This window comes from Podarcis cretensis (assembly GCF_951804945.1).
Source record: "Podarcis cretensis genome assembly, chromosome: 2".
NCBI classification, from domain to species: domain Eukaryota; kingdom Metazoa; phylum Chordata; class Lepidosauria; order Squamata; family Lacertidae; genus Podarcis; species Podarcis cretensis.
In genome coordinates this window covers 115473162-115499302 of record NC_137171.1, presented here as the reverse complement: position 1 = coordinate 115499302, position 26141 = coordinate 115473162, and the positions used below count along the sequence as shown (strand labels likewise).

The 26141-nt window shown below is 46.8% G+C and overlaps 2 protein-coding genes and 1 long non-coding RNA gene across 3 annotated transcripts; all 3 read right to left on the bottom strand.

Annotated features, from left to right (window-relative positions):
• Positions 1-916: 916 nt before the first annotated feature.
• Positions 917-7679, bottom strand: LOC307208675 (zinc finger protein RFP-like). The gene is made up of 7 exons (XM_079963527.1): positions 7185-7679; positions 6492-6587; positions 5984-6214; positions 5562-5584; positions 4498-4619; positions 3294-3326; positions 917-1841 (listed from the first exon to the last, which is right to left on the bottom strand). The coding sequence occupies exons 1-7, from the start codon at positions 7614-7616 to the stop codon at positions 1279-1281; spliced, it is 1500 nt and encodes a 499-aa protein (XP_079819653.1). The 5' UTR covers positions 7617-7679; the 3' UTR covers positions 917-1278.
• Positions 7680-12045: 4366 nt separating this feature from the next.
• Positions 12046-23058, bottom strand: LOC307208599 (E3 ubiquitin-protein ligase TRIM7-like). Its single transcript, XM_079963373.1, has 7 exons — positions 22251-23058; positions 20951-21046; positions 20023-20253; positions 19604-19626; positions 18373-18494; positions 17368-17400; positions 12046-14665 (listed from the first exon to the last, which is right to left on the bottom strand). The coding sequence occupies exons 1-7, from the start codon at positions 22677-22679 to the stop codon at positions 13959-13961; spliced, it is 1641 nt and encodes a 546-aa protein (XP_079819499.1). The 5' UTR covers positions 22680-23058; the 3' UTR covers positions 12046-13958.
• A 2221-nt stretch (positions 23059-25279) lies between these two features.
• Positions 25280-25579, bottom strand: LOC307209279. Its single transcript, XR_013835505.1, has 2 exons — positions 25467-25579; positions 25280-25411 (listed from the first exon to the last, which is right to left on the bottom strand). It is a non-coding gene; the product is annotated as an uncharacterized lncRNA (long non-coding RNA).
• Between the last annotated feature and the right edge of the window lie 562 nt (positions 25580-26141).

Here is a 26141-nt window from a genome sequence, read left to right as displayed (position 1 = left end):
AAGACAGCCCTGTATCGGGAAGTTCTTAATGTTTGACGTTTTACTGTGTTTTTATATGTGCTGTAAGCTGCCCAGAGCGGCTGGGGAAACCAAGCCAGATGGGCGGGGTATAAATAATAAAATTAAATTATTCTTCTGAGACTGGAATAATGCGAGTCAGGACTGGAAGTTTTAATGGATAATGCGAGGTAGGCAAACCAGCTCCTTGAGTTGGAACCTGCCTGGTCCCATGGGATGCAGTTATCTCACAGACCTTCTCCCATAAAGACCCTTATGGATCCATAACTGCTTGGTTCCTGCTCATTGCAGAGAGATCTGTGTAGATCTGCCTGTTCACTACAAAGCCCCTAAGAGAAAATAATTGTATACATGGGAATCTACCCCCCCGAAATTCCCTAGATTGTCTCTGTTCTCTACTCAGAGCTTCTGTCGGTGGCTCCTCATTGTTTGTTACATGAGGCCTGAAACCTGCATGAGGGTTATGTTCTGGGGGGTCTGCATTCAAAGGCAAAATCACATAAAGGCAGGAGGACCCCCAGAAATGCCTTCTGCAACCTTCCTAGAGGGCAGAAAGGAAGGCGGAGGAAAACCCAGGGCCAAAAGAGTTTAAGCCCTTTGCTTTGCTTTCTGCCCTCTGGAGGCTCTTGTGAGATATCGCATGGCCCCTTCTGAGTGTTACTTCCAAGCCTTGCGCCATCTTGATATTTTTGTTTTGACGAAGCATGCAAGGCAGGGATCGTGTAACTAAGCTGCGTGCAGATTTTGGGCCACTTTGGATATAGAGATTTTACTGAAATGCCGCATAAGCTTCCCTGAGCAGCAGCAAAGAAGAAGGGATATTGGTTCTTGCATCTCCACAGCCAGTGAAGGTCTTGGGGGAGGGAAAGGGAAACGGAAAACAGGACGGAGGCTGAGGGAAGTTTTAAGCGATGCCTATTCAGAATTTTATTCAGAAGTGATGAGTGTATTCTCCATAGAAAGCTGTAAGTCAGACTTCACTGACTTTTGGGAGGCTGGAAAAAGTACTACATCAGAACAGGCATGAGGGTAGGGGTGATTTTGTGTTCATTATTAGTCTGCTTCTTTGCCCCTCCTGCACCAAGTGAAGCAGCTGATTCCCAAGGGAGACCATGAGGGAAAGACAACAGGCAGGTTTCAGGACTGACAGGAGACTCAACCAATTGGCACCATTTACAGAAGTGGCCTGAGAAAAAAAGAGTTGCACCATGATGGACACTCGGGTCAGTCTATCACTCTTTTGCCAATACAGCTGCTCCTTTAGTGCCTCTGAGATAAGAGAGAACTTAGATTGAAGATGTGGTGATATGTATCTGCTTGTCTGTCTCTATCCTCAGAGAGTGCTAAGTGGCCTTTGGCAGACACAGAAAACAAGGGCTGGAAGGTTTCTCCTGAGAAGGAGGCTGCTGAGTATGACTGGAGAAGGGCTGCTGTATCAGCATCGTAAAAGGACACCCATCCCCCTTCACAGTTCAGGGCCACTCGGATCCTCTCGGGCTCCTTACGGGGGAAGCAGAACTTGTACCTACCGCCCCACTTTCCCATACCCCAGATCCCTTCACTAGGACCAAAAGAGAACTTGCCCTTCCTCTTCACAGACTTTCTGGCCACCCCCACGGCCCATTCCCCCTTGCTCCCCACAACGACTTCCCAGAAATGTCGGCCTGATGTGAAACCCTCACATCCCAGTACATAGCTATGTATGTCAAATCTCTCAGGGTTGTCTGGCAGGTCTTGACGCACTCCTCCCTCTCTCACACTCTTTCGATCCTCAGACAGGATGAGCCAGGGATTTGCTGTGTCTGGATCCAAAATTATGTTTTCTGTGGTGGCAGAGGAGGAAAGAAAAGAGGAACCACATCAACTGGGGAGCTGACTTTGCTTTAGACAGTAACGTAATTCCCTCTGAAATGAACAGGGACTCAGTTAATGGTGTTCAGGACTAGGATGCTCCACAAGTTCTTAATAATAATTATTGAAACATCTGTATAGTTTTGGGGGAGTCGTGCCATCAAAAGGAACCCTCCTATTTTCTGGTAATGAAATCACTGTGCACAGAAACCTTACACCAGCCCTGTAAGTAAGGTCAACTTTATTATGCCCATTTTTCAGATGGGAGGACTGAGGCTGAGAGTGGCCTCTTTACTCATCAAAGCAGAGACTCCCTGATTCACAGCTCAATCTTTTCCCTCACACCACATGACACACCATGCTTGAAATGGCAGGTAAATCTGGCAGCAGGCCACAGCAGAGAACACACCCTTCTCATGGCAAGCACCCAAGTTCAGTTATGTATTTAAAGGATGTTTTACCCCACCTTTCCAGGCAGTTTATAAAAAGGGAAAACACTGACACCCATAAAACTGTCTCTATGCTCTGCTGCTTATGAAAGCGACTAGTCTCCCTTGACTCTCTCTGAGTGAAATGACCTTCTTGGGGCTCCAAGAGCGAATCAGGGGGGCTCTGTTTTGATGAGCAGACGTTGTCAGGCAGGCTGCCTCTCTCTGCAGATGCCAGACAGTTGACTTGCCTGTTGGGAATGTTGAAGGTCTGCTCTTCTCATTGATATTGGTAATGAAAATCAAATAGGGCAAAAATGCATTCTCCCCCAATGATATCCTTGATATCCTTCAAAAGATCATTTTAATGAAGGCCTGGCGCCTTTGTTGTACACATTTAGGTGCCAGGCAAAAACATTCCTCTTTAACCAGGCCTTTGGCTGATTGACATCTGATGCCCTTTTAAAATGTGAATTGGGAGAGTGTAACAACCTAAGTAAGGGACATGGGGGGTGCTGTGGTCTAAACCACTGAACCTCTTGGGCTTGCCTATCAGAAGGTCGGCGGTTCGAATCCCCATGACGGGGTGAGCTCCCGTTGCTCAGTCCCAGTTCCTGCCAACCTAGCAGTTTGAAAGCATGCCAAAAAGTGCAAGTAGATAAATAGGTACCGCTCCTGCGGGAAGGTAAACGGCGTTTTCCACGTGCTGCTCTGGTTTCGGTGTTCCGTTGCACCAGAAGTGGGTTAGTCATGCTGGCCACAGGACCTGAAAAAACTGTCTGCGGACAAACAGCGGCTCCCTTGGCGTGTAAAGCGAGATGAGTGCCGCAACCCCAAAGTCATTTGCGACTGGACTTAACTGTCAAGGGTCCTTTACCTTTACCAACCTAATTTATCACTTCCTGAAAGTGACAGAAAACCTGTAAGGCAGATGTGGAAACTGCTAACTGGGGGGTGGGGGATAAAATTGTGCCACTATTCGACCCTGAAATTTACCTTTTTGCAGCTCAAGTCCAGATTCCACAGTGTCTGGTGAAGAAAAGGGAACAGATATTTAGCATCACACCATCATAATTGCTCATGCAATTATAGCTGGGGAAGCCAGAGTGGTGAACTTTAGGCATTGTGGACTACAGTTCCCATCATCCCTAAGCATCGGCCATGCCAGCTGGAGCTTATGGGAGTTGCCATTTAAAATGTCTAAAACCCACCATGCTGACTATCCCTGCATAAGCCAGGGCAGGGGCGATGTCAAGATTCAGGCCTGCTCAGACCTTAGAGGAGGAGCAGAACCCCCAGAAGATCTCCCCATCAGCAACAATCTTGAGGAGATGTAAGAATAATAATAATTATTATACCCTGCCCAGTCACTCTGCGCGGCTCACAGCAAATACAGTGGTACCTCAGACTCTGCTAACCCAGAAATAGTGCTTCAGGTTAAGAACTTTGCTTCAGGATGAGAACAGAAATCGTGCTCCGGCGGCACGGCAGCAGCAGGAGACCCCATTAGCTAAAGTGGTGCTTCAGGTTAAGAACAGTTTCAGGTTAAGTACGGGCCTCCGGAACGAATTAAGTACTTAACCCGAGGTACCAATGTATTGAAACATAGTAAAAAAATCAAACATTAAGAGCACCATTTCTCACGAGAGCCTCCACATCCCAACAAGTAATTGTTTCCTCCCCACTTCCTATTTATTTATTTGTGATCCCCATCAAGCTGTGATTGTGTAAAGTAAAATTAGCGTAAGTTGTGAGTCATGTGTACAGTGGTGCCCCGCAAGACGAACGCCTCGCAAGACGGAAAACCCGCTAGACGAAAGGGTTTTCCGTTTTGGAGGCGCTTCGCAAAACGAATTTCCCTATGGGCATGCTTCACAAGACGAAATGTCTTGCGAGTTCCTGCGGGTTTTTTCCCCTTTCCCCCCCTTTTCCTAAGCCACTAATAGCGCTAATCCACTAAGCTGTCAATGGGCTTGCTTTGCAAGACAAAGAAACCGCTATACGAAGAGCCTCACGGAACGGATTAATTTCGTCTTGCGAGGCACCACTGTATATGAAAGGTTGGCATCAGGATATTGAAAGAGGATAAATACATAAACCTTTCAATATCCTGGCATTGCTAATATAACATATGACCTGGACACTTTCATGAACACTTTGAAACATCTAGTATAGAATCCTTACAGCCCTTCTTCATTACCTCTGAACTGCTTCATGACACCCTCCAGGAAGGGATTTATATCTCTGAAGTCCCAGATCCTAAACTTCAGGTCAGGAGGAAAAGCCACAGGAGGATCCTCTAAGTTCTCCTTCTCCTGAGACCTGGGAGGAGAAAAACAAAGTCAAGCCAACATCCTTCCAATGCAAGGAGCTTTCTGACAAGGCAGGGGTCTCATCCTGATGATAAAGGCACCATGGAAATATCATGAAAACTTGGGAGCAGGGTTCTTCCTATGGCAAAAAGGAGCATCTAGCTGATGGATGGATCTAGAAAGCATCTAAGAAGTTGAAGGAAACCCGACACACACCTGCTTCCATAGTACATGGAAGGGAATATATGGAGATAAGACTGAATGTATGCAGATGAATTCTTTAGAAGAAAAATTAACAATACAAGGTCCTTAGAAAAAGATCTAGAACTGCATCAGTTTTAGCGAAGCATTTCAAATGATTATAGTTATTAATACTTTTTAGTCCTGTGGTTACATTTAAAGTAGGGAGAAATATTAGAAATTAAAGCTGTATTTTCTAAACATGGAAGATTTAAAAAAAATATATATTGAAGTCATTTGGAGAACAAAGCTCTCAACACTTATTGGCCACGATAGCTGGGTCAAAGGCAGTGGTGCCTCTGAACCACAGGAGGGGAGTGTCCTCTGGGGTTGGATCCTGATTGCGGGTTTCGCACTGACATCTGGTTAGTCAAATATGTCAAATATTTAAGGGTAAGTTATAGTGAAGATATTTACAAGCACCTTTGGGATGTCCTCCCTTTTCTGTAATTATTACACAGTAAATGAATCAATCAGGGAAAAGGGAGTAATATGTAATAGAGGGGAATGAGGAATGGCTTCCTTCCTATGATTGTAGATGAGACCAATAGCTACAAATGACTATGAAAATGTGTCCCTGTTTTTGTCTGTGATTTTGTGAAATGGAGGATGGAGTCCTAAAGCTATCTCTGGAAGGAGGAACTGGGGAGTGAGTTCCTCTCAAAAGAATTTTTCTAGCAACATAATAAGGCAGGGGCTTTTCATCACTTACCTCTGCAAGAAGCTTCCAATATCCTGGAAAGAAAGAAAGAAAGAAAGAAAGAAAGAAAGAAAGAAAGAAAGAAGGAAGGATGGATATCAGTGGAGCCATTTCTCCACTCAGTTATAAATGCTAAGCAGCTGAGTACCAGCTTCTGGGAATCACAGGTTTGGAGAGCACTGCTGTTTTTTAGACTTCCCAGTGACCTCTGGTTGGCCAATGCGAGAACACGATGCTAGAATGAAGGGGCCTGGGGTTTGATCTACCAGAGTCCCTTCTGCGACCCCAGGACTCAAGCCTTTCACCCTTCATGTACTGTTTTCTTTCCAGCAGCATTTTTTTTTTTTGGGGGGGGGGGACGACGATGACAACGACTAAGAAACGCCTGTTTGAAACAGCCCACTCCACCCTCTCGCATCAGGATGAGGCCTCACCTGCAGGAGTTCACTGGCTGGTTCCTGAAGCTTCTCCTCCATCTCCCGGATGAGGCTGTCAAGAGAGGAGACTTTCCTGGAGAGTCTGGCCAGCTGCTCCTCCCTTTTGGCTGCAATCTCCTTCTCCACTTCTGCCATCTGGGCCAGAATACGTTTCTCCTGTTCTTCCAGAAACTGGCGCAGTCGCCTGAACTCAGCCACCATCTTTTCCCTCTCTGCACCTGTTTGTTTCTGCAGCAAAGAGGTTGAAAGAAGAGAAGAGTGGGCCAAAATCAGGCATCTAGTCTGCTGTTAAAGGATGAAGAGGCCAGTTATCTGAATTCCCTTGGAAGGCCACTTCTGACATATTCAGCAGAGAAAGAGCTTCATAAAAACTTACAAGCCCACCCCCTCCTTTAAATTGTCTTTCATGCTCTGTGGGAGATAGGGCTGTTCAAAAAGAAACCACTTTCTCTATTCCATATTCATTTCCCCCACAGAAGACCTTAAAAGAAACAATCATGCTTACAAGCAGGTCTTGACTCTCCTTTTCTGCATTTGCTTTAAACACCAGAATTTTCTCTCTCTCCTTCCTCACATTGTCTAGGCAGCTGCTGATCTGATCCTGAAATTAAATCAAAATCGAAGTTTGCTTGCTTTTTTCTTTGTTGGAATTCATAATAACAGGAAAGTTGAATCATATGCTTGCTCCCTGCCCCAAAGACTGTGGTCTTTGCCTTCGTCATCCAGGGATCCTGTGGCGCAATGGGTCAGTGTGTCTGGCTGTCAACCAGAAGGTTGGTGGTTCGAGCCCAACCAGGGACAGCTATGGGCAGAATTCCTGCATTGTGGGGGGTTGGACTAGATGGCCCTCCGGGTCCCTTCCAACTCCACCATTCTGTGATTCTATCCCTGCCTCCTCCATTGCTCCTCCCTCCAGCCCTTGCCTAAGGGAGCTGCTTCCAGAAGATGAACTGGGGGTGAGTTACTCCTGCAGGGGGACATTAGGGGCACTGTAATGCCCAGAAAGGAAAAAAGAAATGTTTATTGAACAGAGTTTCCGAAGTTTAGTTTTTAGAAGGCTGCACAAAAGCTCTTGCTGGCGAGTGACTCTTTGGCTGGCGGAGGGGAGAATACATTAAAGCGTTTTCTTGCAAGACCCCCTTCTCTGTATCTCTTTCACCCTCACCATCCCCAAAGGAAACCCAGAGTGTTTTCCTACCTTGTACTCCTGGGACGCCTCCTCCAGAGGAATCACCTCGTGGCTTTTGTGCTCCTTGGATACATTACACACCACACAGATGGGGCTTTGGTCCTCCTTGCAGAAGAGCTTCAGGGGCTCCTGGTGCTTCTCGCAGACCCTCCCCTTTCCTTTGGGCTCCTTTTCACCTTGAAGACGGGGTTTCCCGACTGTAAGTTTTTCCACAACATTTGCCAGCGGCCGATTGGGGATGAGGGTCCTGTGCAGAATGATTTCCTTGCACTGAGGGCAGGAAGCCTCTCCCTCGGATTCCCCCCAGCACTGGATCAGGCAGGATCGGCAGAAGTTGTGCCCGCACTCCGGGATGATCACCGGATCCCTGAAATACTCCAGGCAGATGGGGCAAGTGGCTTCCTCGCAGAGATCCTGCACGGGACCCCCAGAAGCAGCCATGGCTGCTGCCTCGCCAGGAAGAGAGAGTTGGTTTCGCTTTCTTTCTCTCTTTTGCGCCTGCAAATGGGCGTGTTTCCTTTCCAGGAAATTCAGACCTGATGGCTCGGGACCACAGCTGCCTGACGAGAGGGGGAGTTAGCAGGGACACAGAGTCTTTGGGGCATGGGAATTTATATATTAAAATGAAAGGGGATAAATCCTGGCTGCCGATTTAAGGAGCCATTTTCCAAGGAGAGGTGGAGGGAAGCGAGTTTTTTTATGAGCAGTCTCAGTTTTAGTTGGAAACCAGTGAATGAATCTGAATCTTGCAAGCCCCTCCCACCCAATGGCTCAAACTCACACGCCCTTTTCCAGCTGCAAAACACAAAAGTTCAGACTCCAAGGAGCATCGCAGCCGGAGCCCAACCCTCCCCTGTGATGCACATTCCCACGGGACAATTGAACACGAATCTGAAGCCCCTGAGACCATTGGATGGAGGCTGGGGGATTTCTAAGCTGCTCTCCAGCTCCAGCGTCTTCCCAGTCCTGTCCACCCACTGGTCCCATCTCCAGCGCCTCCAATGCTCTTGGGGGGGGGCGGATATCATTTCTTAAAAGGCTTTCCCAGAAGGATATATTTTATTGGAATGGGGGGAGAAAGTGGGCACAAGGATGTGGCATTTATTTCCTCTTTGCTCCACAGAAGAGATTAAAAAGACGACCTTCCTTCACTTCCTCTTCCCATTTGAGCAGTGGGACCATGTCAGAAATGTTCCTGTGATGTTCCCTCTCCTTGGCCGTTGGCCCTGGTCCCGGTTCTTCAGTTGTCTGGCTGCCATGGCAGATAAGGCTGAGTCTCACTCTCCCAAAGGACTTGGAATACATGCTGAAGTTGCAGAGACAACATCAGGAAACGGTTTAATAAATCTCCCCACCACCCCTCTCCAAGCAGCCCCTGCAGTTCAATAAAATCCTCCAAATTCTCTCTTCAATCCCCTCCACAGCCCCATTGTCATTATTATTATCTATTCTGGCAAAAGTGGGTAGTATTTTAAGTCCTGCTCAGAACAGACCCATTGAAGTCAATAGACATGACTAGCTTAGGCTTGTTCATTTCAATGGGCTTACTCTGAGTAGGACATACCTGGAACCAACCCAGAATGTATAGGATTGCTAGCCCTCCTAGCCCAGAAGTTTCTCCCATGCATTTCAGCAGAATCCACCAGAATTCTCTCTTCTCCACCTGGCAGGTTCTGCTCCACCAAACCTGCTGAATGGGAGAACTTGGTTCTCCAGAGGCCCTTTTCCTCACAACCCAGCTGAGTCTTCCTCAGAGGAACTCCCCCCCAACTGCACATGCAGAGAAGAGAGAACAAGCACACACATTGCAAATATGGGGCTTCTGCTTGGCTCAGCTACCCCATCTTATTTTTTCATACTTTGGGGTTTGCTTGGCCTCTGAGAGAAAGAAGCCTGATAAAACAAGGAGAAAGTAAGGCTTTCCTGCTTATTTCATTACTTGCCTCTGGAAAATTTAGGGGGGCAAAGAAATTTGGGGGGGGGGACAGCATTCCCAGCACCCATGTCACGTGCTAGGAGGAAGGCATGCTTGGCAAATCCACACAGTGATCAACTCCCGCCTGGAAACCAATGTCCCCACTGTGGAAGGAAGTGTGGATCCAGAATCGGCCTCCACAGTCACTTACGGACTCATTGTTAAAACCGTGTTCATGGAAGACAATCTTACTCGGCTACGAGTGATCGCCAAAGAAGAAGAAAGAAGAAGAAGGTTTTCCACAAACTGAAACGCAGCCAGGGATTGGGGGAGCGAGGGCAGAACCGAGCAATCTATGACACAATTGGTCAGGTAGTTATGTTTTTATTTATTCACTTGATTTAGGGTGGCAGCTGACCTCCCAACCCCCCTCTGTTTACACCCATGGCGGACACCATTACGGGAGAAAGACAAGAAAGCAGGGGTCATGGCAGAACCCAAACTGGATTTAAATCCTGCTTCAGAGCTTCACTGTTGACACAGGAATACCTGAACATGAGCTGCAACATATAATAACTTCACAAGGAGGGCTTGGGAGCACATCTCTGAAGAGGGCTTGGCAACATGGTGCAGATGCTGAGAAAATGGATAGGGATCGCTTTCGTGATCTTAGCTCCTGGAGTGATCCAATGAAACGGAAGGAGAGCTGGAGGCGCCGCTGCAGGAGGCTTTGGGCTGAGAAAATCTGGTGGTTTTTTAGATACAATGGTACCTTGGTTTACAACCATAATCCATTCCGGAGGTCCGCTCGTAAACCAAAACAGGCGCGCTTTTGCCAATGGGGCCTAAAAAAAATTGCTTGTAATCCAGAAAAAATGTGTTATAATCCAAAAAAAAGTTTGCAAACCAGGACATGCACTTCCGGGTTTGACGTGTTTGTAATCCAAAATGTATGCAAACCAGACTGTTCGCAAACCAAGGTACCACTGTACTACTAAAGTTATTATTGTTGGTGGTTGATCAATATTCCTAATAAAAATATATTACAAATAGATTATGATGTTCAATGCGGATTGTTTTACAAATTTTACTCTGTTTCATTTGATCCAAGATGAAGTGAGGATTTTATTTTCCCTTAATTTGGGTACCTCGGGTTGAATGTGCTTCAGGTTGAGCGCTTTCGGGTTGCGCTCCGCGTTAATTCCGGGTTTTGCCGCTTGTGCACGCGCATGCGCGGAAGCGGCAAAACGCGACCTGCGCACGCATGGACGTGCCATCGCATCTTACTTTCTGTTCAGGATGCGAACGGGGCTCCGGAACAGATCCCGTTCACATCCCGAGGTACCACTGTATTTTTAAGTGTAGAAATGAAGAGAAAACAATTAAGACCATTATAAATCCACCGGAAACTGCATTCAGATTCAGATTCTGGATCCTCATAGATTCTGTTTCTTTTGCAGAAGGGTCCGGAGCTTAAGAAAGGGCTGAGGTGTCCCTGGGGAGACTTCTGAAAGCTTTTGGAGGTGGGATATCCTCAGAACATGCGAAAAAAGTTCTGGGAGGACACACAAAAAGTAGTGGGGGAGCAGTTTCTCTCCATGTAGACATTGTTTTACTTATATCCATTAAGCTTATGTTAACCATGAAGATATGTGTTATCCGCACAGGCCCTGTGGCAGCAGCAGGTCAGGTCAGAGGGGAAGTGTTTCTGAGGCTGCCAGAACACAATATCATGCTATGAGGAACCTCCTGGCGCAGAGGCAGTCTACCTCTGAAGAAGCTGAAGCTGTGGAGGCGAACAACAGGAAAGGGCATTGGGTCTCAAACTCTCCTTTGTCTCACTGCCTTTAAGAGGCAGGTAGGTAGTCGTGTTGGTCTGATGTAGTCAAAATAAAAAAACAAAAAAAATCTTGAAAAAGATAATTAAAATACTCTTCTAGAAAAAAAAAATCCTCCAAAAGAATAAGTCTTTTTAAAAAAAACTTTTTTTTTCTAAAAAAGTCCTTAAAAGAATCCTTCCAAAAATTGTTCAGTAGCACCTTTGAGACCACCTAAGTTTGTTGTAGGTATGCACTTTCATCTACATGCACACTTCTTCAGAAGTCACCAGACCGGTGTATTTGTGTATGTGTGTGTGTGTGTGTGTATAGTGAGAGGGTGGGGTGGGGTATTTCTCAGAAGGGTGGTGGGAATGGGTGCTTGGCTAATAGGTGTGCTTGGCTAATAGGTGTGGTAAACCTGTTGATGACTGTTAACAACTGCAACTGGTCTTGCAGGAAAAAGCTTCAGTGTATCTGAAGAAGTGTGCATGCACAGGAAAGCTCATACCCGCAACAAACTTAAGTGGTCTCAAAGGTGCTACTAAACAATTTTTGGAAGGATTCTTTTAAGGACTTTTTTAGGGTTGGTTTTTTTTTTTTAGACTTGATTCTTTTGGAGGAATTTTTTTCTGGAGGAGTTTTTAAAATTATATTTTTCAATAATTTTTTTGTTTTTTTTATTTTGCCTTTAAGTGGGTGTGCAAGTCAGTGGCCAACACCACACAGTGTGCTGTGTGAAGAAGAGAATCACCAAAACCTGTGAGCTAATCCTTTTCGTCAATCTATAAAAACATAGGCACTCCTATGTCTACTCAGAAGTAAATCCCATTAAGTTCAAAAGGACTTGCTCCTGGGGTAGTGGGCCCGGGGCTGTAGCCTTAATTTCCTCTTCGCTCCATAGAGCTCAATTAGAAAGACATGCTGCCCTCACTTCGTCTTCTCATTTGAGAATCAGCTTTTGGGTGGCAGAAATGAGGAAATGAAGTTGAAATGGTTAAGTAGCAAAGTGGGGGCAGTGGCAGCCCTATTGCTGTGGGGATCAGATGGGATATCACCCTGTTTATATCCCTGGGGAGAAGTGTCATGTGGGGAGGATAGGGCCATTATACCATCGAGTCTGAAATAACATAGGAGCAACAATAAGTAGCATCTTTAATAAAATCAAGCAAGTTAACAGATGAAGCATATTTCCACATTTGTTCAGGCAAGTTACACAAAAGGATGAGAGGTGATCTCTAAAAACATGTAGAGTCATACCTCTAGATATTGCCTTCGGGTAATGGGATTTCATGTTATGGACAGCGGCAGACCCGGAAGTCCCGGAACGGGCTACTTCCAGGTTTCGCTGTTCGTGCATGCGCAGCAGCTCGGAATTGTGCCGCGTGCATGTGCAGACACAGCACTTCATCTTATGGATGCTTCGGGTTGTGGATGTGCCTCCCTGTGATGGCCTGGGACTCGGGCTTGGACTCAGAGGAGTCTCAGTCCGCACCAGATCCTTTGCCTCAGGCGGCATTTGAACCAAGTCTGGGACCTGATTCTGAAGAGCCCCAGTCTGCACAGGTTCCCCTGCAACAAGCACCAGCTGGGCCGAGTCAGGGGCCTGAGCCTGCCCTGGCTCCAGATGCGGGGATTACCTCCTTGCCTCCAGCTGGGCCATCACTTACAGCTGCTTCACTACCGATTGGGTCAGGAGAGGCTGAGGTGGCCTCTGGGTCTAGTAACCCACGACATCTCCTGAGCTGCAGAGACTAAGGTCTGAGAGAAGGAGAGACCTGAGTACTCGCAGGAGGAGTGCTCGCCTTCGGGCGAGACAGGGAGATGAGTCACCGGGAGACAAAGATAAAAGGCTGTCGGACCCCACCCCAGGTGGCGGGAGCAACATTCTTGTTTGCTAGAACCTGCCTGAGACCCTGTGCCTGACCTTGCCTGGTTTCCTGCCTCGTGTCCTGCCTTGGCCCTGTCGGACTGTCTCCTCATGGAATCCTTGGATTCAGGACTGGACCTGGACCACGTTGCTTGGGTTAACCTCCAGGCCTAGCACACTCCCAAATGGATTACGTCCACAACCTGAGGCACCACTGTAGATGTATCAGAATGTTTGCAAGAAGTCACCCTATTAGAGAAAATAATTGTATAAATGGGAATTTACTACTGCTCCCTGAAATCCCCCAAATTGACTCTGTTCTGGCCTTGGAACTGCCAGAGGCTCTTTGGTTCTGGGGATTAGCAAGTCAAGTCAGGGAAACCCCTGCAAATGCTTTGAGGAACCTTCCCGGAGGTCAGTAAGCAAGGCGGAGGGCTTAGAAACACTTTCCAGAGCAGGGCACCAAAACTGTAAGCCTCCATCTTGCTTTCTGGGCTCTGGAGGTTCTTGTGAGATCTCACACGGCCCCTTCTGACAGTCACCGCCCCCAGTCTCCTAAACTCTATTTATTTATTTTTGTTTTGACAAAATGCACAAGGCTGCGAATGCCTAAGTGAGTCGCGCACAAATTTTGGATCTCTTTGGACAGAGAGATTCTGCTGAATTGCCACATAAGCTGAGGGAAAGGGATTTTGGTTGAGACGACTGAAATGTCATCGTGGTGATGAGTTGTTGGCGTGAGGGTGAGCGTTCAGTCTTTCCAGAACTAACTGAAAGTTCTTGAAGATTCCAGAAGATTCTGGAAATTGCTAGAAGCTGTCAGAAAGCTGGACCTTTTGTCAAGGCCACATCTGTGAGAGGAGCTGCTTCTGTTCTAACAGAAGCTGTATAAAAACTGTGTTTAGTCCGCATTTATCTTGCAAGCTGACAGAATGCAAGAAAGGGATGGAAAGCCTGGAAAACTCTAACTAAGAAACGCTTCAGCAGACAAACTGTAAATGGGAACCATTATGCTTTTGACCCGGTAGTAAAATACATCTGTCTGTGCTTAATTGCCTCTGTGAGTTACTGACTTCGTTGCCTGAAGCGCTTTGATGTTGCACATCTCTCTGCTGATTTAGGACTGCTGGCACTGAGAAGCATACTTAGCAGTGAACTGGGAAGCTTGTCTGTCTCTACACTCAAGAGACTGTCAGGTTCCCTTTCTCCCTCACGTAAAACAAGGGCTGGAGGGTCTCTCCAGAGAAAGAGGCTTCTGAGAATGAGTGGAGAAGGGCTGCTGTATCTGCATTGTAAAAGGACACCCGTCCCCCTTCACAGTTCAGGGCCACTCGGATCCTCTTGGGCTTCCCACCCAGAATCGAAACAGGGGGCCCATCGAAGGTGGAGACCCTGTATTGATCACCCCACTTCCCTATGCGCCAGATCCCTTCCTTAGGACCAGTTGTGAATTTGCCTTTCCTCTTCACAGACTCTCTGGCCACCCCCACGGCCCATTCCCCCTCGCACCCCACAAAGCCACCCCAGAAACACCTGTCTTCCCTGAACGCCTCACTTCCCAGCACATAGAAATGTCTGTCAAATCTCTCAGGGATGTCTGTCAGCTCTTGACACACTTTTACCCAGCTAGGACCAAAAGAGAAAAGGCCCTTCCTCTTCATAGGCTTTAGGGCAACCATCCACTTCCTCCTCTCCTCTCTTCCCACAGTGACCTCCCAGAAATGTCTGCCTGATGTGAAACCCTCACATCCCAGCACATAGCCATGTATGTCAAATCTCTCAGGGTTGTCTGGCAGGTCTTGATAGACTTCCCCCCATCTCACACTCTTGCGATCCTCAGACAGGATGAGCCGGGGATTTGCTGTGTCTGGATCCAAAGTTACGTTTTCTGTGGGGGCAGAGGAGAAAAGAGAAGAAAAACAACCTCAACTGGAACCTGACTTTTCATTAGGCACATGACAGAAATAGCATCCCCTCTGAAATGAACAGGGACTCCAGGGCTCTGCATTCAAGAGAGGAATGTTCATCAAGTTCTTAGTAAGGTTTCTTGAAACATTTGCAGTTCTTTCAAGCGTTTGAAGTACTTAGCGCACATTATCTACATATAACCCTTGCAACAATCCTGTAAGTTAAGTGAATCTTACTATGCCCATTTTTCAGATGGGAGGACTGAGGCTGATAGACACAGGCTTGTCTAAGGCCACCCCCACCCCCCACAGTTCATAGCAGAAGGGAGTCAAAATAGGGACTCCCTAATTCACATCTTAATCTTTTACCTCACATCACATTACAGACCACGTTTGACATGCCAGGTAAATCTGGCAGCAGGTGCTCTCACCGTCCTTGTATCCACCATTCAGGTTTCAGTTGTATATTTAAAGTATGTTATATTCCATCCTTCCAGGTAGTGCATAAAAAGCAAGAAAGTGGTTAGGTTACCCCGCCCCCTGTGTGAAATGTCCTACTTGGGACTCATGACAGCACATCAAAGAATCATAGTGTTGGAAGGGACCCCAAGGGTCATCTAGCCCAACCCCCTGCAATACAGGAATCTCAGTGAAAATATCCATGACAAATGGCCGTCCAACCTCTGCTTAAAAACCTCCAAGGAAGGAGAGCCCACCCCCTTCGGAGGGAGAACGTTCCACGTTGTGCAAAACACCTACTGCCGGGTTTGCAGTGTTCTTTTTCCAAGTTGTTTATAAACTAAGTGTTCCAAAACCAAGGCACCACTGTATATAAAATCAAACCAAAAGCAATAACCCAATAACGCCCCCCCAAAAACCCCACATTCTAAAAGGGTGTTGGATATCAATAAGATCAACCAAAGGCCTGGTTAAAAAGGAACATGGTTGCCTGGTGCCTAAAGGTGTGTAATGTAGATGCTGTTGGGATACTGCCAGGGAGATAAAGCCCATCATGGCCCCCACATCGCCTGCGGGTGTCCATCGATCTCCCATAGATACAGTATCAGCAATTAGCGACACGAGCTCCAGAAAATAGCTTGTGACATTCCAGAGCTGATGCACGCTCTATCAGCAGAATTCGCACAGCGAAAGATGCATGCAGGAGAGCATATTTACAAGTTTATTCAGCGTTGGTCATAACAAAGAAAAAACATGACTGCCTGCTTCGGTCTGCTCAGGCACAGAGAGTGAAATGAAAGCAAAGAAAACATAAACTTCCTGTGAACAGGAAATACGCAGACTCCGTGACTCACAAAGCCTGCTCCCTTTTAAGGTGGAACGGAAATATCCTAACATCTGCTAGGCAAACTTCCCTGGGGAGAGTATTCCACAGATGGGGAGCCACTGCAGAGAAGGCCTTGCTCTTGTGTTGCCACCCTCTGTTCCTCGAGGAGGAGGCACACGAAGAAGGGCTTCGGAAGATGATCTCAGGGTCCGGGAAGGTTTATGGGGGAAGAGGCGGTCCTTGAGACATTGTGGTCCTGAACCATTTAAGGCTTTATAGGTCAAAACCAGCACTTTGAATTGGGCCCAGAAACTAATTGGTAGCCAGTGCAGTCAGACCAGAGTAATATGCTCAAACCGTCTTGCTTCGGTGAGCAACCTGGCCGCTGAATTCTGCACCAACTTACGTTTCTGAACCGTCTTCAGGGGCAGCCCTACATATAACGCTTTGCAGTAATCTAACCTTGAGGTTACCAGAGCATAGACCACAGTAGTTAGGCTATCCCTGTCCAGATAGGGGCGTAGCACTCTGGGCCACTGAGGCCACCTGAGCCTCGAGTGACAGCAAAGGATCCAGGAGGACCCCCAAGCTACAAACCTCCTTCAGAGGAAGTGTAGCCCCATCAAGAGCAGGCAACCTCCCAGCCATACCAGCTGTACCTTTTCCAGCTCTTATGGATCCCTTTTTGTGGTGTTCAGGATCAGGCCAGACTGGACTTCTGTCTTCCCATTGAGCCCTTTCTCCCCTGGTCTGTGGTGTAATTCTGCTCTGCTCTTTTAAGTTTACTCAGGTTTCTCTTGTTTTAGCAGGGAAGCCATGTCTCCGCTTCAATACAAGACCCCCAATCTTGCAGGGAAGCCGGACCACTGGAGTTCACACTCAGGCAGCCCCCAGCTCCCTCCACTGACACCAGAACCCTTTTATCTTCCAGCCCCCAAAGCGTCATTGCAGCCATTTTCTGAGCTATTTGTGTTCATGCATTTCCCACTCTTACACCTTACTCTTACATAAAAGGGGTGGGGATCTTGTATGGCTCAAAGGGATATTTCCCCCTCATGTGCTGGGAGCCTTTGGCTTCACACCACCCCTGTGTCTTATTGAGATTGGGCACAGAAAAGCCAGGCATCCTGGGCTGGGGGCTTCCTAAGAGTCTGCAGGATCAGGCCAAGAACCCCTCTAGCCCAGCAGGCTGCTCTTACGGAACAGATGCCTCTGGGAAATAAGGGGAAATACGGCATGGAAGGAAGAGCTGCAGTGGCCTGGTCTTTTGAGAAGTGGATACCATCTCTCCTGAATTAGTTCCTCTGTTTGATTCAGAAATGGCTGAGGAAAACCAGCCAAATCGGCAGGGTATAAATAATAAATTATTATTATTATTATTATTATTATTAAATGTACCTTTTTGCAGCTGAAGTCCATATTCCACAGTGTCTGGAAGAGAAAAGGGAACAGAGATTTAGCATTACACCATCATTCAGATAACAAACCTGGAAAGAACAATATGAGCTCATGAGATTGTAGCCAGGTGTTGTGGACTACAAGTCCCATCATCCCTAACCACTGGCCACGCCGGCTGGAGATTATGGGAGTTGTAGTTAAAGCTATCTGCAGCTCTCCATACTGGCTATCCCTGCATAAGCAGGGCAGGAGTGATGTCAAGGTTCAGGCCTGCCCAAATCTTGAGAGGAGGAGCAGGACCCCAGAAGATCTCCCCATCAGCAACAAAATCCAGACACCCCTGTTCCAGGACAGGAGGACTCAGCCCCAGTCCCCTCTGCTCCTGGCTGGCTCCTGGACAACCCCCCTCCTTCCCTCCTTCTGTCCCCCTTACATCAATCTCAGGGCCAAAGGAACAGAGGAGATGCCCAAAAAGCTGTAGGTGAGGGTACCTGGGAAATGGGTGAGATGCGTGAAAGCACCCTAAGCGTGGCTGAGAGATGGGAAGAGGTCAAGGACAACTTTTTATAGACAACTTGTAATTGTGCAAAGTCAGAATGATACCCGGAATCACCCCTGCCATCTGAGATCCTAAGACGGTCCCATGAGATTTCGCAGGAGCCTCTCAGAGTCCTGTAAACATGGCAGAGGTCTTAAAAGCGATTTGCACGGTGGCCAAACCCTTCATGGCAAGAGCTTTCAAGCCCTTTACCTTGCTGACTGGAATCTGGGAGGCTCCCCCAAGATCTCGCAAGAGCTTCCAGAGACCAGCAAGAAGGGGTTACCATCCATTTCAATTGCCTAAGTAAAATCATTTGTGAATCATCTACATATGAAAGTGTGGCTTCTAGATACTGAAAGAAAATAAATAAGCCTTCTATTTTCCTGGCACTGCTAATGAGCTGGAGTCTTTCATGAACAATTTTAAATATCCAGTACAAAATATTTTCAACCCTTCTTTACTACCTCTCAATTTCTTCATGACTCCCTCCAGGAAGGGATTTATATCTCCGAAGTCCCAGATCCTCCACTTCAGGGCAGGAGGAAAAGCCACAGGAGGATCCTCTAAGTTCTCCTTCTCCTGAGACCTGGGAGGAGAAGAACAAAGTCAAGCCACCAGCCTTCCAATTCAAGGAGCTTTCTGACAAGGCAGGGGTCTCATCCTGATGATAAAGGCATCATGGATGTATCAGGAAGACTTTGGAGCAGAGTTCTATGGCAAAAGGGAGCATCTAGCTGACGTGTGAATCTAGAAAGTATCTAAGAAGTTGAAGGAAAACCGACACACACCAGCGTTCAAAGCATTTTGAATGAAATATATGAAGAGGAAACTGAAGATAAAGAAGCTGATATATGCACAAATTTTTTTGGAAGAAAAATGAACCATACTGGATCCTTACACAGAGATTTTAAGACTACACCAGATTTAGTGAGGCATTTCAAGTGATTAATGAACAAAACAAAATAGGTTTGGTATGTACATTTCTGAAATATAAGGAAGTTCAGAATGCTTTAGAATGGCTTTTGCAATTAACATTATAAATGTGTTTTAGCACAGTGGTTATATTTTACAAATGGAGAAAAAAATAAAAAGTAAAGCAGTATGTTCTAAACATGGGAGGGTTTGTAGTTGTCTGGATGACAAGCCACTCAGCGGCTGCTATTCGCGATGGCTGGTCAAAGGCCTCGGTGCCTCTGAACCACAGGACGGAAGTGTCCTCTGCTGCAGGTTTTGCACTGGCATCTGCTTAGTCACTGTGAAAACAGGATGTTGCACCAGATGGGCCGCTGGCCGGATCCAGCAGGGCCCTTTCTCACATTCTTATGTCTGAGGAAGAACCTGCAGAAGCCTGAAATACGTCAAATATTTATGGGTAAATTATAGTGAATATATTTACAAGGCCCTTTGGGATGTCCCCGCTTTTTGTATCAATTACAGAATAAATGAATCTATCACGGAGAAGGGCTTTCAGAGATGTGTAATGAGAACAGCTTTGTTCCCGTGTTTATAGATGAGACCAATTGCTACAAATGACTGTGAAAACGTGTCCCTATTTTTGTTTGTGATTTTGTGAAATGGACGATGGAGTCCTAAGCTATCTCTGGATGGAGGAACTGGAACTCTGGACATTTTTCACCCGTTAAACAGGAACTTTCCCAATACAGTATCTTAAAGCAGTAGATTTCCATCACTTACCTCTGCAAGAAGCGTCTGATATCCTAGAAGGAAAGAAAGAAAAAGATATCTGTGGAGCCATTTCTGCAGAGAGCCCTGCGGTCAGTTATAAACACTAAGCAGCTGAAGTGGTGAGAGGTTAGCCAAGCACAAAACAAAAGACCCCCAATAAAATACACAGTGCCACATAATTTTGGAATAACCATGAGATGGCAAAAGTCAACCACTCCAGTGATGACGAAGAAAAGGTCCCTTTCTTCTCTTTTGACCAAGTCTCCCAAACACCTGAGAGATTCAATCCGACCACTATGCTGACACCTTTTACCATTCATGTACTATTTGTTTCTCTTACAACAGTATTTTTATGTGGGGAAGGGCTAAGAAATGCCTGTAGTCTGAAGCAGCACACTCCACCTTCTCGCATCAGGATGAGGCCTGACCTGCAGGAGTTCACTGGCTGGTTCCTGAAGCTTCTCCTCCATCTCCCGGATGAGGCTGTCAAGAGAGGAGACTTCCCTGGAGAGTCTGGCCAGGTGCTCCTCCCTTTTCTTTGCAATCTCCTTCTCCACTTCTGCCATCTGGGCCAGAATACGTTTCTCCTGTTCTTCCAGAAACTGGCGCAGTCGCCTGAACTCAGCCACCATCTTTTCCCTCTCTGCTTGCATTTGCTTCTGCACCAGCAAAAACAGGAAAAGGAATCATAGAATCATAGAAGGAATCATAGAAGGAAGGGAATACACCAGATATCTAGTCTGCTGTTGCATGATAAAAAGACCAGAATTCACTTGGAAGGGCATGCCTTTCATTTTAGAGAGATCACGGCAGTAGGAAGAGAGTTTCATAAAAATCTACAAGCCCACCCCCTCCTTCAAATGGTCTTTCATGCCCTGCATTTCAGTTTCCTCACATACTGATTCTAGACCATGGGTAGGCAAACTAAGGCCCAGGGGCCGGATCCGGCCCAACTGCCTTCTGGATCTGGCCCGCGGATGGTCTGGGAATCGCCGCGTGGTTCTGATTCTGATCATTTGGGCTGCACCATTTCCCCTTCCCTCACACACACCACGGTGGCGCCTCCTCCTGGCTTCTCTCCACCCTGCCTAGAGCTGAGAGCAGTGGCTGAGGAGGGAGGAAAGCAGGGAGAGGGGCTGGGGGAGAGGGGGGGGAGTGAAGCTCCCCTTCACCGGGATCCCCGTCACCCAGGTCTGGGGTCGACCCCCGATTGCATCTCCTTTCACTCTCCAGATATGTGTGTGTGTGTGTGTAGTTTGGCCTGCCACAAGATCTGAGGCACAGTGAACCGGCCCCCTGCTGAAAAGGTTTTCTGACTATAGCACTTTTTCACTTCCAAGAAACAGTGATGCTTACAAGGAGGTCTTGGCTTTCCTTTTCTGCATCTGCTTTAAACACCAGAATTTTCTTTCTCTCCTTTCTCATGTTGTCTAGGCAGCTGCTGATCTGATCCTGAAAAGAAAACAAAATTAGATAGATAGATAGATAGATAGATAGATAGATAGATAGATAGATGATAGATAGATAGATAGATAGATAGATAGATAGATAGATAGATAGATGATAGATATATCTTTATTGTCATTGTCCCATGCAGGACAATGAAATTGCAAAACTACATAAAACTACATAAAAACTACCACAAAACTACATAAAACTACGTAAAAACTACATAAAACATTCAAAAACCCCTAAAAACTCTAAAACCCTATTTTAAAATACACTATACTGTAGAAACCCCTTATGCTGCCTTTAGAACCAGAATTGCATTTGCATAGAAACTGTTTCTCAGACAGCTAGTCTGAGAATTCCAGCTGGGTTGTTTTTTCTTTCCCTTTTTCGAGCGTTTTAGTAATATCAGGCAACTGAATCCTATGCTTGCTCCCTGCCCCACATTCCTGGCTCCTTCCGGAGGTTCCCCTTCATTCCTGCCCCCTGCCTTGCCCCACCTTCCAGTTCTAGGAGCTTTCACTGGGAGCTGCTTCCAGAGGAGGAACTGTGGGGAGTGACTCCAATATGCTGCAGGGGGACATAGAGGGAAATTCATCCCTCGAAAAGAAGAAGAAATGTTTTTTGAATCGAGTTTTCAGAAGTTTTAAGTTTCACACGGCTGCACAAACGCTCCTGCTAGAGGGAGTGGGGAGAAGACATTATTTCAAGAGTATCTTGGCGTCATTCCTGCCTTGTAGGGGGTTGGACTAGATGACCCTTGGGTACCTTCCAACTCTATGATCTTGCAGGCCTGGCTTGCCTACAGCTATTCCATCCCCCAAGCAAATCCAGAGCAGAGGCATAGCATGGGCCAGCCTGGGGGGCGCCTGTCGTGAGCTGTTGCGTCCTTCGCGCAACGTCTTCCATCTGAAGGACTAACAGGCTGGCACCCTGCCAGCCACACACACACAGCTTTGGCAAGTCTCAGAAAGCGGTGCTGGGCTCGCAGTATGCTGTGAGACTTGCACCCCTCAAAGCAAGGCAGCATGGGCCACGTTGGTTGGCCAAGTTCCCCACTACATGGCCGAGCAGGCAGCGCAATGCCCCCCCTCTTAGCCCCAGTTACTGGGGGTCGCTCCACTGGCACAACTTGTCCCCATGGGGTTCGGCATGCCCCGGGCACCAGCATGGAACGCTACGCCACTGATCCAGAGTGTTTTCCTACCTTGTACTCCTGGGACGCCTCCTCTATAGGAACCGCCTCGTGGCTTTTGTGCTCCTTGGATTTGTCACACACCACACAGATGGGGGCTTCATCCTCCTTGCAGAACAGCTTCAGGGGCTCGTGGTGCTTCTCACAAACTCTCCCCTTTCCTTCTGCCTCCTTTTTTCTGCCCAGAAGGCTGAATTTCTGGGTTATTTCCACAACGTTTGCCAGCTGCAGGTTTCGCCTGATGCTGCCTTGCTCCACTCTTTTCCTGCACTGAGGGCAGGAAGCCTCTCCCTCGGATTTTCCCCAGCACTGGATCAGGCAGGATCGGCAGAAGTTGTGCCCACACTCTGGGATGATCACTGGATCTTGGAAATACTCCAGGCAGATGGAGCAAGTGGCTTCCTCGCAGAGATCCACGACGGGACCCCCAGAAGCAGCCATGGCCACCGCCCCAGGGAGAGAGAGTTGATTTCGTTTTCTCTCCTTTCCGTCTGCAAATGGGTGTGTTTCCTTTCTGGGAAATTCAGACTCGATGCGTCCAGATGTCTGCTGATATGGAGCTGTGGAGTTAGATGGAGCAGAGAGCCTCTTCCATGTAGAGGAGATTAATTTCTTTATTTTAAAAGGAATGCTCTTGGCGGGTGCTCGTTTAAGGAACCATTTCCAGTGAGAGCAGGAGAGAAGTGTGGTTGTATTTTCCCTAACTTCACCCTCAAACTAATTTTAAAACCAATGACTGAATCCTAACTCCATTTCCCCCACAAATTGCTCCATTTCTAGCTATTCGCCTCAATGTAAAGAGTCGAAGCAGCCCAACTCTCCATCATGGTGCATATTTTTATAGGAAGGAAGTTGAGCAGTTGGGGGAGTGGTGCAGGAAAAACAACTTACTCCTTAACTTAAAGAAAACAAAAGAGATCATTGTGGACTTTAGGAAATGTAAATTGAATATTCAGCCACTTATTATTGAGGGGAAGTACATGGAACAGGTCTCAGTGTTTCGATTTCTTGGAATGAAGTTGAGAGACGACCTAACCTGGGGAGAGAACAGCAAAGACCTGGTGAAGAGAGCACAGCAGAGGTTATATTTTCTGAGAATCCTCCGGAAAAACAATCTCTCAAAGGACCTGTTGATGGCATTTTACCATTGCACTGTGGAGAGCGTATTAGCTTCTATTCTGTGTGTGTGGTTTGGGAGCTGCACGGCCAGGGAAAAAACAATGCTGTCCAGGGTTGTAAAGACTGCAGAGAGAATTATTGGGTGCACTCTTCCCACCTTGGATCAAATCTATGCTGCCAGGTGCCATAAGAAAGCTGCAGAGATAGCGCAGGATAGTACGCACCCCCGGAAATGATCTCTTTCAGCTTCTGCCTTCTGGAAGAAGGTATAGGGTTATAAAGGCCAGGACTAGCCGCCTGAGAAACAGTTTCTACACAAATGCAGTTCTGGTTCTAAAGGCAGCATAAGGGGTTTCTACAGTATAGTGTATTTTAAAATAGGGTTTTAGAGTTTTTAGGGGTTTTTGAATGTTTTATGTAATTTTTATGTAGTTTTATGTAGTTTTAATGTAGTTTTGCAATTTCATTGTCCTGCATGGGACAATGACAATAAAGATATATCTATCTATCTATCTAGTGTGGGCAAAATCACCAGCCTCTCTGATAACGTGAAAAAACACTGGGTCTGCCCCCTAGGTGAAGACTGGGATCACACAGCATTTTTAGCAATAGGAGAAACTGGGTCTTTCATAATAAAAAAATGACCGGGTCATTTTTAATCTGCTGTGAAGACCCAGTGAAGCTGAAAGGAGGGAGAGTCAGGGCACACAGAAGGAAGGACTTCTCTTCACACCGGATTTTGTGCGATTCCAATTAATTTTGCAACATGCAGAAGGGCTCGAGGGTGACATGAGGGAGGGGATCCCAGAGACCGTGAAATAAATATTTAATTGCCTCCCCAATGGGTCCCTGCCTCAGAAGGAGGACCAGAACCTCCGAAGGAGCGCGATTGAAGGCTCCGTACCGGTTGGGAAAAGACAGAGACCACACCAGGATTTGGAAAAAGCAAAGCCTGATCTTTGTTGAAAGAACAGGAGGGGGAAAAAACACACCACAAAAAGCTGTTGCAACAGGGTCCCGCTCACGCAACGGAGGTGGCGGGAAGCGACAGGAGTGGTGCGAAGAGTGGATTAACATCAGGTAAGTAGGATGTTGAAAGACTTTTAAAGGTAAAGGTACCCCTGCCCGTACGGGCCAGTCTTGACAGACTCTGGGGTTGTGCGCCCATCTCACTTAAGAGGCCAGGGGCCAGCGCTGTCCGGAGACACTTCCGGGTCACGTGGCCAGCGTGACATCGCTGCTCTGGCGAGCCAGAGCCGCACACGGAAACGCCGTTTACCTTCCCGCCGGTAAGCGGTCCCTATTTATCTACTTGTACCCGGAGGTGCTTTCGAACTGCTAGGTTGGCAGGCGCTGGGACCGAGCAGCGGGAGCGCACCCCGCCGCAGGGATTCGAACCGCCAACCTTTCGATCGGCAAGCCCTAGGCGCTGAGGCTTTAACCCACAGCGCCACCTGCGACTTTTGGGAGGTGTCAATTTGCTGAAGGGCTCAGGTGATATGTGTGGATCTTCAGGTTATTTAATTTTGGATCTGCTTAAATGGCTTTTCCTTTATCTACAGGAAAGCCTCCGAACTGCTGATAATCAGCATGCAGATGTGAGGCTGGATGTTTGAGAAGATGTTCAGGAAATGGCTAAACTATTAATGTGAAATCCTATTCTGCATTGCTATCAATTCAGGTATGATAGCCTGATGTTTGCATACTTTTTGGAAAATAAAACTGCTTTATTTTGAGCTCATGTCTGTGTGCATTCATGGTATGGTTTGCAGACCCACTAGGAGGCAGTGTGGTGGAGAGAGTTTTGGCAGCCTTTTGGATACAATATTGAGTCAAGTACATACATTTTGAAATACTTAGATTATTACGTTCTTTAAAACTACATTTTGGATACATTCAGAAAAGTACAGCATACTATGGCATTTCAGTTAAGATATATTCACAAATACATTTTGTAAGGGAAACACATTTTAAAAGGATAGCTTCATGGAGAAAAGAGGTACACTTCAAAGAGGTACACTTTGTAGAGAAAAGATTCATTTCAGTAAGCGCATCTCAGGGAGAATACATTTAGACTCATTTCAGTGAGACATGAATAGCAACAGGCACGTTACATTAAGATGATGCAAAAAAATGGAAAAGGCACACATTATATCACATTCAACGATGCGTAAAAAGTCACAGTAAGATGACACATTCCCAACAATGTGTTCTTCGAGGCAGTTTATTATTGTTGTGGGGCTTTGAGGTAGAATGATATCATTATGATCATTTTTCCTTTACTCCCCTCTCTGACCCTGATTCTCTTATGACAACCGAGGCTGACAAGTGGAAAAACAAACTTGGACTCTTTTTGGAAAAAGGTGAGCGATGGGGAGGCATGGTAAGAGTTATAGAGAATGTGGCAAAAGTGGACATGAATATGATTTTCTCCTCATAGGCTGTGAGCTCATGTTCTTGTATGTGCCAAATGCTACCATGCTCCTAATTTTGGGGCCTTTCCATAGGAAAAACCTCCTGCTTGATGTTTTTATTATGTTTTTAAATATGCTGTAAGCCGTCCAGAGTGGCTGAGGAAACACAGCAGATGGATGGGGTATTATTATTATTATTTTATTATTAAAGAAGTGTGCCCCACTCAAAGGTAAGAGTTTGCATGCTAAACATGCGGTCCTTGATCTAACGCCAATCTCTCACACCCGCCTTTAACTGATGAATGAGTGGGAAGAGAGAGAAAGAGAAGCCAGGGCCGTAGCTAGGGGGTGGTGAGGTGGGCCCCTGCCA